The sequence below is a fragment of the Sus scrofa genome, chromosome 18 (assembly GCF_054392235.1).
Source record: "Sus scrofa isolate SSC_HxYL_T2T_F1_AM1 chromosome 18, Sscrofa_HxYL_maternal_Yorkshire_Landrace_v2.0, whole genome shotgun sequence".
NCBI classification, from domain to species: domain Eukaryota; kingdom Metazoa; phylum Chordata; class Mammalia; order Artiodactyla; family Suidae; genus Sus; species Sus scrofa.
The window spans coordinates 42,256,263-42,269,612 of NC_139400.1; the positions used below are offsets into that span (position 1 = coordinate 42,256,263).

The window sequence follows — 13,350 nt, forward strand, 5'->3', positions numbered from 1 at the left end:
TCCATTTTTCTTATGGTTGGTAAAAGCATATAGATAAACTGGATTCAATAGAGTGAAGTCTTAAAGACAGCAGATCTTCAATACATGCTCTTGAGGCATTTCTGCCCACCCACTAAAACTTACTGTTCAATCATTTAGTATTCCTATTTCTCTTCTTCATTTTTTTCCAACTTATTTAAAGTTGTGATTGCAGCCACTCAATATATAAAGGAAGCCATGAAATAATATGTGGCTATGAACCTTTTATTTGGAGGACAGTTATCATGGCATTTCATATTTTATCACAGACATAAAAATAATTATTAGGCCATCTGCAAATACTTTCTTTAAAAGGACTTCAATAATGTCTTATCAAAAAAAAAATCCTGGTAGCAGTATCTTGCCTGCTTAGTTCCCTACTTGTTACTGGTGTGCTTACTGACAGAAGCATAAAGATTTGAGATATTGTTGTTAATTAAGTAGCACTGAATGAGTAGAATTTAATATAGAAAGGGGCAAGAATCAAGGAGTTAACATTTTTCTTCTGGAAAAATTTTATCTACTGAATAAAAGTTAGCAAATAGTTCAGCATAAATAATTATGTTAATAAATGGCTCGAAGGAGAGATTTTTATTACTTTGTTCCTATAGAAAAATGTCAAATACATTTAACATGAAAATTTAGAGCTTATTTCTTAAAAAGGACAAGGTAAATCCATCTCTTACTTATTATTTATCATTTTATTACTTATTATATGGAAGCAACAAATTCTCTCTGAAGAGTTATAGCTATCTAAGAATTATTCAACCTATAAAGAAGTTCTGAGTGAAATAATTCATGCCAATTGAACCTCTCACTGCCCCTCCCTCCCCTCAATAAATGCTTTTCACAAGGTAAGAAAAAGTTATATTATGTTGAGAAAATTCCAACCTAACTCTGATCACAGGTAGTCAATGCTTGTACTGTTTTGGAGAGGAATTTCTATTTTCTCTAAATAGTAGGAGGATATGTGAAAGAATGAATATACTAAAAGGTATTTAAAAACAATAAAGTTTACTCATATACATTCCTGGTTAATTTGAATTGATCACATTTTTACTTCCTAAAACTTTATCTAAGTAGCAAGACAGTTGACAAGGAAAATCTAGGTTTCCAAATTTAAAGTACATGTTAACTACATACTTTATTTAGAAAGCATTTATATCTGATATGTATTATTTTCTTTTTAAATATCTATTTTATTACATAAGTGCATTTAGAGCATGATTGATCTCAATATTTAATTATTGACTCTTAAGCCCTGAGACCTAGTAAATAATTTGATTTTCCTGCCCACATACTGATGAGATTTATATCAATGATAAGAGAGACTGATTGGTATAAATGTAGCTACTTACCTGTTACATATTAAGTATAAATAATAATTCTGATTAAAAAATTCCTCACAGATTTTAAGAGAAAGAAAATCTTAATATCACTCAACTATCACTGGTTGACCATCTCTGTTTCTGAAATTCCTGAGGGAGAATTTGCACTTACATGGTGAATGAAAAAAAGTTTTATATCAAAGAAAAGGGATACAAGATTTGTAAAAGTAACACATTTGATAGTCCTATCAATGGTTATTTGAATAAAAAAAGAATTTAAAGTTTTGTAGCCTAAGAAGTGTGTAAAAAATCAACAGATCTGACTACATATAACTAAGTATCATATATGAAAAAACTTTCAGACTCCCAATACATATACATACACAGATATTTTAATTGAAAATAAATAATTAATGAGAATGAGAAGGCCAGAGCGCTTCCTCTGAAAGCAAGAAAGAATTAAGTTTATTCTAGCAGTTGGTGGCATATATTGTTCATTTAAACCTTCTTCCCTATTCTATTTCTGCCCCCTAACCATAGACTCCCAAAGTCCACTCAAAAATAGCAATGCTGAGTGTATATAAAGCGCCATAACACAGAAGGCACACGGCAGACATTCAGCATTGGTGCTGTTCAGCTGAGAAGAATATGAAGGGATAGAGAATATCTAATATTACCCCTGTGGGTACTGTGGCTATTTGTTCATAAAAACAAACTGTCAGTCTAAAAGTTTAGAGTTTTAGAACCCTAAATGAAATTTTCTCAAGACTAAAGTTTTACAAACGATAACTAGGTTTTCAGACCAGCATGAACGCCTGTTGAAAACTTAAGCTACAGTTGCAGAAAACTAAGAGTTTAAATATATCTTCTGTAATCAAAATAAAATAAAACATTTGGTTACCACTTATTGGGTATAAAAGATGTCTCGGACACTAGCTGGTGCTATACATACCCTTTTTATATGATATTTAATAATCTTAGGAGGCCTGGTGTTTACCCCCATCTTACTTTGAGAAAACTGATGCTTAGAGTGTTAAGTAGCTTGCTGGAATTCATGTGGTAAGGAAATCACTGAGTCTGCTTCAAACCTAGGCCTGCCAGGTTTCATAGTCCACTCTTAATATAGCTTGGTCTTGCAAGACCCATCATAAGAAAAAAGTTGCTTGCTAAGAATAATGTGTTCTGGGAGATACGGAATATATCTGGGATAGTATATCTGGGCTACTCTAATGTTTTGTTTGGAAATCAGGGCAGAACATTTTGAAATAGAATCTTACCAGATACACCAAAATGTGTGCTTTCAGTACCTATACAAAGCCAGTTACCTACTGTGATACTGTTTGTATGGAAAAAAATTCCAAATTTCAATTAATAATGACCTGAACATAACTACTCTACTACATCTGCTTAAGAGAAGGCATTTACCTCGGACAGTCACTTCCAGGAATTAGTTTAGAGATTAGTTTAGTGAGCTCATTTTAGACCCTGGAGCTATAAATCAGGTTCCTACATTTCACACATGCCCAGTGTTGGCTGTTCCTTAACTACTCATCCCTATCCACTCTTCATCTTCCTCATCCTCTTCCTCTAAGTACCTCAGTCACTGACCTTAGCAGCTGTCTACCCTTATACCCTTATGGCTCATTGAATGACTCAATTTTTTTCTAGTTTTCAACCTTATCATGGTTGTTTGGATGATACCCTTTTGGCTTAAAAGGCTCCCAGGAGCTGGTTTTTTTCCAAACACTAACACTTGGGTGGCCTTTTACTAAGTCTATTTTGGGCTTTCTGTAAGGACTCACTTGGATGGAGAAGGTATATTCCTGAAACTGAAAAGAACATCAGTCTGGAGTTTTCACTATGGTTCAGTGGAAACTAATCTGACTAGTATCCATGAGGATGCAGGTTCAGTCCCTAGTATCACTCAGTGGGTTATGGATCTGGTGTTGCTGTGAGATGTGGTGTAGGTTGCAGACATGGCTTGGATCTGGCATTGCTGTGGCTGTGGTGTAGGCTGGTGGCTACAGCTCCAATTTGACTCCTAGCCTGGGAACCTCCATATGCCACGGGTGCAGCTCTTAAAAAAAAAAGAAAGAAAAGAAAAGAAAAATCAGCCTGCTAGAGATCAACAGTGTCAACAACTGCATGGAATGTGGCAAAGGGAGTATTATCGACTCCTTGGGAGTCTGGTCTGTTTCCAGAATTTGTAGGTAGGATATTCAACAGTATGTGACATTCTCAAATACAACTTACAAACTCAAGAAGGCAAATAAGTACAAAGATTTTTTAAAAGACTAAGGCAAAACCTGAAAAAGAATATGAATTTTTGTATTTGTACATGAATAATTCTATATATATGTTATACCTTCCTTCTAAGAAATAATAAACTTAATTCTTTTATAGAGACAGATGAAATTTACCTTTGGAAATCAGCAACCAACTTGACATCAGCTATAACAATCTTATGTTCAATAATCATGTGCTTCAGAAGTTTGCCTTGTTCATCCATAGGAAAATGTTCTTCACAGAAAATACAAGGCACAGATGGAGAACCTTCTAAACTGGTGGTGCCACCTGGACTTTCTGGCAGGGAAAGTGGCTCCAGGATACAATCCTTACTGTCTGGGATAGACAAAAAGAAAAAGAAAAAAAGCTGAAATCAACTCTCTTGAGAAGGATGATTTCTCACCTTTTGCATTAAAAGGATCCTAAAGATATTTGCATAATTCCCAAAAGAAAAATACACAGTATCAGAGAGCAGGATTCTTTATTACCATTTAAAACAGCGTCTGCACTGCAGAAGCAAGGAGTATTGCAAAGCAACTCAAACTCCCCATTTGCCAGTTTGAATGGGGGAAACCCATTTGTCGGGACAGCTGTTCAGACATTCTTTTTGGATACTGGCCAATGGGAGCAATTCCAGGGGTACTTGGAGGGAGAAGGCTGCAAATGCGAGATTAGGGTTCCAAGGCCCAACTGTGACCTAAGGTTGAGAATCATCATACTGGGAAGTAAATGGTATATACTGAGGCTACAGATGATGCCAGGGCAATCTTTTAAGCTTCTTCCAGTTGCACCTGCAAACTTGTTCCTATTTCTGATTACTTGTCACACACAAAAAAGATAAGTCTCACACTGGGTTGACACAGCATGTGCTGGGTGGCCCAGGTGGCAAATTTTGATGTTGATTTATGCCTATCATTTAATTACTACACAATTATGTATCATAACTCAAGTTCCTGTGAATAAAGAGATGCTCAATTACTAGACATACATGGTAAACATTTTTCTTGTCTACACCACTCCTTTTCCTAACATCATCTATAAAATATCTAAGAAGCTGAGGTATGTAAGGTCTAGAGCTCTCAATTCACAGCCTCCTCCTACAGCCTTGTGCCGGGGGTCTCCTTCAGTCTTCTAGGGTAGAAGGCTGGACCTGTCATCTTATGCAGGCTATTGAGTAGTTAGTAACCAGGTAACTAGTGCAAAGCATTTGGCATCTGAGGAAGGGCAGGAAACCTTCTTCAGAAAGAAAGACAGCTATTTCACATGCAACAGTCTTTGGAATTTGGTTACTATTAACTTTATTGTTAAATTTTATTTCTTATTTTTATCTTACTTATCTCATTTCTAAAGGCCTTCTTAAGTAAATAATTAATGGAATCAGTTACTGGTAAACTGCTGACCATGACCTAAGAACTGGATAGGTAATTTAAAATGGCAGCATTCACTCACCCACTTAAAAAAAAATCAGCTGAGTATCTACCAAGTGCTGGTCTTTTCCCACTTGATGTTTCATGATACTGTCAAGACTAAAGTCCTTGAAATTTGTTTAAAGGTATAGATAAGTTAAAAGGATAAAAAAAAAGAGAATGTACAGGGTGAATGGGAGCATAGGTTTAGGGGAGACACCTAAGTGAGCTGGGGAGGGAAGGTGTCCCATAGGAGATGTCTTCCAATATATCACTTGTAATACTGTGCTCAGAGTGCAGTATGCGAAATCAAGCTTGTTTATAAAGTTTTTAAATACCACAAAAGGAGAAAACAGGGTACATATAACAACAGAGAGAATACTAAAACTATTTAGGCACTTGAAGCACTGTTAGTAAAATTGGTGTGTTACTAATTATTGTATTCATTAAGTTGGATAATGGGATTAAAGAGTTCCGGAATTTTACAGCCTTTAGTTGTAGGATATATTTTTCAGTTATAAGTTAACTTCTGTAGGAACTTAAACCTGCATGTGAAAAACAGGATGTGGAAAGAGCAATGTGATATGGTTATGACACTCCCTAATAATATTTTATGTTCCCTAGAATAGGACAACAAAAGGCAGCATATTCTAAATAAAGGTAATTTTAGTAGCATTACCTGCCAGCTAGGAAATAACACATACTATACATATTTTCCTCCCCAAATTCGATTAAGGTATTTGTAAATTTGCTTTGCTTGACTGAAGAAAGCAAACAATATATTAATAACAGCAAGAACTAACCTTACTAGGTGTCTGCTATTTGTAAATTTCCACTGAAGTGTTTTAGGATACTTTCTCAATTAATCCTAGCTGCCTTATTCGATTAGTACTGTTACAACTCCCATCTTCCAGGTGAGAATCTCACAGTGTTAGTAAACGGCCTAAATTTAGTAATTCGAGCCTATATTCAAATACTATATTCTTTTGCTTCCAAAACCAAAAGGCAATTCTCAATTCTGTTTCTTCTTTAAACCATTTGTTCAGTGCTGTTTTGAATTCATAGGTATTTATAAGTCATAGTGAATTTATATGTATTCTGCCAGTGTCCTGCAGGCTCTGTGATACAACCTCTACCAGCAGCTCTTCAACTGACCTCAGCAGACCACATCCTTGAAAAATCACTGGGCACAGTAATCTCTACCATGGTCTTTATTCTTTCTTGAGGCTTTACTGCACACCAGTATTCTTCTGTGGTTCTTTTCTCTTTCCTGCTGAATGTTCAATGTCAGTTTTTCTTTTTCCAAATTATTCCTTAGCGAATGAACCTAAATGTTCACACATACTAGAACCAAATTTCTTGCCACTGTCAAGGTATACAGGAACAAAATCAGGAATTTGTGAATTTCACGAACAAGGAACTTGTGGTTTGGGAGGTACTAAGTTGTATTTGGGAGCTTGAATTACAATGTACCCAGAAAATAAAAATTTTAATATTTTTATATCACAAGATTTTACAATTTTCTCTCTGATTCTCTAATCATTTAACATTGTGTTCAAATTTATAACAGTACTGACCATCAGAAGTAATTTGTTTACCTTCAGACTGTTAGTTTCTGGAAGGCAAGGTAAGTCATGGTCATCTGTATCTACCTGGCATGTACACTGTGTATTATTATCTTACCACGAGTGCCACCACCACTGTGCTTACTTCGTGCCAGCCATTGTTAAACACTTTATTTGTACAGTATCAACTCAACCCTCACTAGAACTCTATGACATAGAGTCAATTTCTACCCCTATTTTACAGTTGATGAAACTTAGGCACTGAGTGGCTAAGTGGCTTGTCCTAGACAGCTAATAAGACAGCCGGGATTTGAATCCAAGCAGTCTGGCTCAAGCATTAGCACTCTCAACCTATACATAACACTACGGAGTTCAGACCTTTCCCTATGGGAGGCGGGACCACTCCTGTTTTAAAATGACATAGGGGGAATAGATTGGCAAGAGGCAAGTCTGAAGATGGGGAGACCAACCAGGTGGGAGACTACTGCAGATGTCCAAGTTTGAGGGCTTGTCTCAGAGAGCAATGTTAGAGTGCTTAGAAGGGAGGGACAATCGACAGATGATTGGATTCGGAAGATGTGGTATTTTTACACAATGGAATACTACTCAGCCATAAAAAGAACGACATAATGCCATTTGCAGCAACATGGATGGAACTAGAGACTCTCATACTGAGTGAAATGAGCCAGAAAGACAAAGACAAATACCATATGATATCACTTATAACTGAAATCTAATATCCAGCACAAATGAACATCTCCTCAGAAAAGAAAATCATGGACTTGGAGAAGAGACTTGTGGCTGCCTGATGGGAGGGGGAGGGAGTGGGAGGGATCGGGAGCTTGGACTTAGACACAACTTAGAATAGATATACAAGGAGATCCTGCTAAATAGCATTGAGAACTTTGTCTAGATACTCTTGTTGCAACAGAAGAAAGGGTGGGGGAAAAATGTAATTGTAATGTATACATGTAAGGATAACCTGACCCCCTTGCTGTACAGTGGGAAAATAAAAAAATTAAAAAAAAATAAAAAAAAAAAGAAGGGAGGGACAGAGAAGAGGCTTATAAGAGATTGAACTGACAGTTCCTGATTAATGATTGGCCATACAAGTAAAGGAGGAGATGAGGAAGCCGCCCAGATTTCTGGCTAGAAAGACTGTATGAATGGTGCTACTAGATCTAGAAATACACATAGAGAAGCAGTTTTTTTTGGTTTTGTGAGAAGGATAGATAAAAGTTTTAGATGAGCTCAGGTGATGTGCTCAGAATTTAGAAATTCCTGACATGGCTGGTAGACAAAGGCAGCACTGACTGATGTCTCATGTGATACATGTGTGTTATTCTCTTTGTGTACCAGCCTTCCCCAACTTCTCAAGAGCTGATTCTCTGCACTCCCTCACCGCCCCACTGCCCCCAGCCCCCGTCTGCTTGTGGGCTTGACCTACTCCATCTCCCCAAACTCAACAATTGCAAATATCTCAGTTGTAATTAATTGCTTACATGCACATCTCTGCCATTAGGGTAGTCTGTGAACTCCTCAAGGTCAAGGGCGAGGGTCTTATTTTTAGGTCTCTGATAATAGATTATATAGTACCTGAAATATAGGCTGTATTTGATAAATGTCTGCAGAACAAAAAAATGAAAGAATGAATAGTGGACCAGAAGTACTTATGACTAGAGTTACACCTTTAACTCAGTTTCTGGGTAAGTTCTATTTTAGGAAGTGCCTGTGGCTGTATCTTTAGGAGCTTTCTCTGCCCTGGATTGAGAGTCCAACTATAAATATAGCCAGATTGTTAGTGCCGTGGGCCTTGGTGTAACAGGCCCACTGCTAGTTAATAAATAATGATATAAAATTTACATTGAATTCTAAAATAACAATAAATATTATTGAGTGTAATCAAAGTATTTTATCTCTAATTAGGGATTTTAAAATTATTTTAAAAATTTTAATGTAAAGGAGCAAATGGCATTTGGAATGCAGAGTAAGTTATAACCACTTCATCTGAGGATGTTTCCATGGGACAGACCCCAATCCTCAGTATACACTTTACTGTGGAGTAGTGATTGACAAACTGTTTCATCACCTGGAAGGCTTTTTAAATGTACTTTTTTCAGGACCTTATCGTATTCCGTAGAAATGTACTTATTTATTACCAAGCAGTAGTCTCTACCCTGAAGCCTGGAAATCAAGGGTTTAGAGGATGATCACATGGGGATTATGGGTCTACTGGTCACACACGAGAGTGTGGGTATCATGGACTCCCAGAGAAATCCATAAATTAGGTGACAAATTCTTTTGGCAAACCTAACTTTATAGTGTAATCTGTCCTAAAGAGAAACCCTCAAATACTAAGCACTGTTTCAGCAGAAGAAATTCAGTAATATTTGTGTAACAGTTTATTTCCAGCTATTACAATAACAATCACGTTTACATCTTACTACAGAGTAAAAAGACAATGGACATAGAAATGTATATTTCTTTGCTCTAAGAACCTTGAACTCTAAAAGGTAAGTGGAAGTAAATTATATCTCACTCTTTTCAGCAAAGAGGCAAAGCATCTTGGAAATTCCGTTTTGGCCCCAAATCTGCTTGACACATTTGTTACAAATTAACAACAAATTATCTGCTCTAGTTCTCACTGTGAACACCAACTCTCTTCAAATGAACTGTAAAAAATACTATCCCAAAAGAGCTGAGTTTTTGAGGTGATCCTATGGTGATTACAAATAATTTTTGCTGACTCTGGGAAAGATCCCCAAAGTGTCAAATTATTATTCTAGAATAGTTCTTTTCAAAGTTTAACATACTATAATCACCTGAAGGTTTTGCTGGCTGCGGTAGGTGTGGCAGCCAGGGAAATGCGGCAGTCAAATCTCCGGCTGCTATGACCACAACTAAGAGAAGGCCTCGGGTGCTGTGCTCTGAAATCCCACTTGCACTGAAGCCAAGCCTTCCATACACTGCTCTCAGTAAGGCAGACTCATTCCTGTGAGAGACGGGACTTTATGGACATGTGACACTGGCTGGAGGACTCCCCACCAGCTTGCGAGGAACCTGCTTAGATCTGTACTGTACTCTGAGATACTATACAGTCCTCCTTTCTGCCTGTCCTTCACACAGGTCGGGCCTCTCTTTTTCCCTCTGGTGTCCTTCCCAACAAATGTCCTAGACATCAAATTCCATCCTGGTGTGTGCTTTCTGGAGGACATGAACTAATAAAGTGGGCCTAGGAGATAGAGAGGCTTAAAATGCTGCAGATTTCAGTGCCCAGTTGATGCCAGCCCACTCATCCACAAACCACACTTTGTGAGGCAAAGTTCTATCTAGGGAACAAACCAGTCATGAATTCATAATATACCTATGTGCTAAAATAGGCAGCTCTAGACTTTGCAATATATCATTACTGCCAAACAGATAAAGACTGCTAGTGCTTTGAAGGAAAAATAAGAAAACTCTGAGGTTTCGGTTCTCCTTAAGTTGAACGAGAGAAAAGCCCAAATCAACAAATAATTGCTGAGAAAACTTTCGGCATTCCATTATAAAGAACTGCACACATCTCACATATCAGTTCTCCTTTAAGGAAGTCCCCCCAACCTACTTTGCACACTACCACCACGCCACTACTGAAACTGAAAAGCAGTAATCTGGTGATATACTCAACCCAGATAAACCTGGTTTAGTTGCTATCCTCGCCACACTCTGATCATCTAATTAACTGATAAACCATCATAAAAAACTGGAATATCGAGACAGGTGGAGTGTTTTTGTTTTTGTTGTTTTTATTTTTTATTATTTATTTATTTATTTTTTTTTTTGGTCTTTTCTTTTTTTATTTTGCTATTTCCTGGGCCACTCCCCTGGCATATGGAGGTTCCCAGGCCAGGGGTCCAATCGGAGCTGTAGCTACCCGGCCTACACCAGAGCCACAGCAACGTGGGATCCGAGCCATGTCTGCAACCTACACCATAGCTCACGGCAACGCCCGATCCTTAATGCACTGAGCAAGGGCAGGGATCGAATCCTAGTCGGATTCGTTAACCACTGCGCCACGACGGGAACTCCTGTTTTTGTTGTTTTAATGCTGAAAATGCGGTAAACAAACTCCTAGTTTCCAAAAGAAACACTTCCTTTACATTGGTTTGGTTATAATTTATTTGATTCTAGCTTACTTAAGTATTTTAACAACCCTGGATACTATTTTCAGGCTCGTTCTCTAAGCTTCTGTTTGACACACACTCTATCTTTCCATAGGATTCCAATGCCTATCTAGCTCATTTTTTATGTGTGGATTTTATTCAAAACAGTAAACTCCAAGAAGCTAACTTTATTTCAAAATTCTCGAGGGTATTTCTAATACTAAAAAATGGCCTTCTACATCCTAAACAAATCAGTTCTTTGATTTCTAAGAGCATCTCCCCTGCAGATGCATTTGGAAAATGGAAAAGACTAGGTCTACTCTTTTTTTAACCATAATCAATCTCTAAAGCTCAGAGTAAGAATATAATACCATTATTTAATTACCCCTGGGCTAATAATTCATTTTATAAATTAATGAGGCCCAATATTTAAAAGATTCACTATATTCCTACTAAGAGTGGGAGGGGTATGGGGTGATGGACTTAAATCAGAATTGTTACATATTCTCAATAACACATTAAGACAGCTGATGAGGCTGTGCTGGATCAGTACACTCATAACATACCCCTGGAAGGTTTGCCACTTCTTTTGGTATAAAAACAAAAACAGATTCAATCCTTAAACCTAATAAAGCCATGGTTGAAAGATTTAAGGAGATAATTTAACAGCAAAAAGATATGAAAACTTTACTACAGCATCACCTATAAAACAAAGTAATAGAAACAACCTAAATATCATGCAAATAAAAACTGTTCTATAATGTATGGCATATCTGTGCTGTGTAACATTATGTATTTGCTAACTGGCAATTATGAAAACAATGGAGAAATACTGACAACCATGTTTAATATTAACTGAAAAGAGCCTAATCCACAATTAATTGCCAACAATTCCTCCCTCAAACACAAATATACATGTATATACACCCAAATATAATATTTTCAAGAAAATATACAAAACAGAGATTATGAATGCATTTATCCCAAATATTAACACTGAAAAATTTTTAAATAAGAAGCATATTAAGGGAGTTCCTGTTGTGGCTCAGTGGTTAACTAATCCGACTAGGAACCATGAGGTTGCGGGTTGGGTCCCTGGCCTTGCTCAGTGGGTTAAGGATCCAGTGTTGCCGTGAGCTGTGGTGTGGGTCACAGATGTAGCTTGGATCCTGCGTTGCTGTGGCTCTGGCGTAGGCTGGCAGCAACAGCTCCGATTAGACCCCTAGCCTGGGACCCTCCATATGCCGCAGGTGTGGCCCTAAAAAAGACAAAAGACAGGAAACAAGCATAGTTTTATTCAATTTTTTTCTTTTGTCTTTTTAGGGCTGCACTCCACTCACCCACTGAGTGAGGCTAGGGATTGAACCTGCATCCTCATGGATGCTAGTCAGATTTGTTTCTGCTGAGCCATGATGGGAACTCCCAAGCACAGTTTTACTTAGTCACTTTCTAAGTCTTGATATCTAAGATGAAAAACTCTGATTAAATTTACCACTTAAAAATTGAATGTCTACTAAGCGGAAGGTATATTTCAGATATTATAATAAGCACAAAGATAATTAAAGTCCCTATCTCAAAGAAGTTGTCAGTCTAGAGGAAGTTTTGAGATAACTGTACAAATAATTATAAGTCAACATGTGTGAAGTGGACCATATACATCAAGGGCTAAGAATAGGAAGAAAAAAATAACTTAAATCTGGAGAAATGAAGTGTAGTCTTACAGAGGATTCTTGAAATGGTACAGAATTCCAGCAGGTATATAGTTAAAAAAGTCCAAATAGTCCAATTAGTGCTAGAGTCTAAGTAAGAAAAGGCTGCAAAGGTAGATGAATCACATGCTGGTGAGCATTAAGGCCAGGTCAAAGATTTACATTTAATGTGAAAGTTGTGAGTAGATCCTGAAGGTATTTAATCAGGGAAGATAACATATTAGCTCACAGGTCTTAACAAAATGAAAATACAAGATATCAAAATTTGTGGGATTCAGCAAAAATAGTACCTAGAGATAAGTTTATACTGGTACATGTGTATGTTAAAAGGAAGAAAGATCTCACAAAAAACAACCAAACTTTGTAACTCAAGGAGCTAGTCAAAGAAGAACAAACTAAGCTCCAAGTTAGCCGAAGGAAAGAAATTTTTAAGATCAGGACAGAAATAAATGAAATAGAGAATAGAAAAAAAAAATCAACAAAATTAAGAGTTGGTGTTTTGAAAAGATAAAATCAGGCAAGAAAGGAGATATTACAATAACACAGAAATACAAAGAATCATAAGATGACTCTGAATAATCACCCTCCAATAAATTGGATAACCTAGAAGAAATGGATACATTTCTAAAAATATACAACTTACCAAACTGAATCATCAAGAAATAGGAGAAGGAACATTTCCAAACTCATTTTAGGAGGCCAGCATTACCCTGATACCAGAGCCAGACATCGATTGCACTAGAAAACTACAAGCTAATATTCCTAATGAATAATGACACAAAACTCCTCAACAAATTACTAGCAAAACAAATTCAACAGCACATTAAAAGTATCATATACCATAAACAAGTGGAATTTTATTCTTGGGATGGTTAAGCTTATGAAAATCAATCATT

At 36.8% G+C, this 13,350-nt stretch overlaps 1 protein-coding gene across 8 annotated transcripts in view; it reads right to left on the reverse strand.

Annotated features, from left to right (window-relative positions):
• Window positions 1–13,350, reverse strand: part of ZNF277 (zinc finger protein 277) — a 112,713-nt gene that overhangs the window by 49,383 nt on the left and 49,980 nt on the right. For 5 of the 8 annotated variants that reach the window (XR_014834204.1, XR_014834205.1, XR_014834207.1 and 2 more), the window contains exon 2: window positions 3,767–3,968. Coding sequence is in view for 3 of the 8 variants with exons in the window: in XM_005673239.4 (XP_005673296.3) it covers window positions 3,767–3,968 (202 nt within the window). In the remaining 5 variants the exon portion in view is untranslated. The remainder of the gene's footprint in view (window positions 1–3,766; window positions 3,969–13,350) is intronic. The other 3 variants (XR_014834206.1, XR_014834208.1, XM_021079287.2) reach the window with 1 other exon arrangement.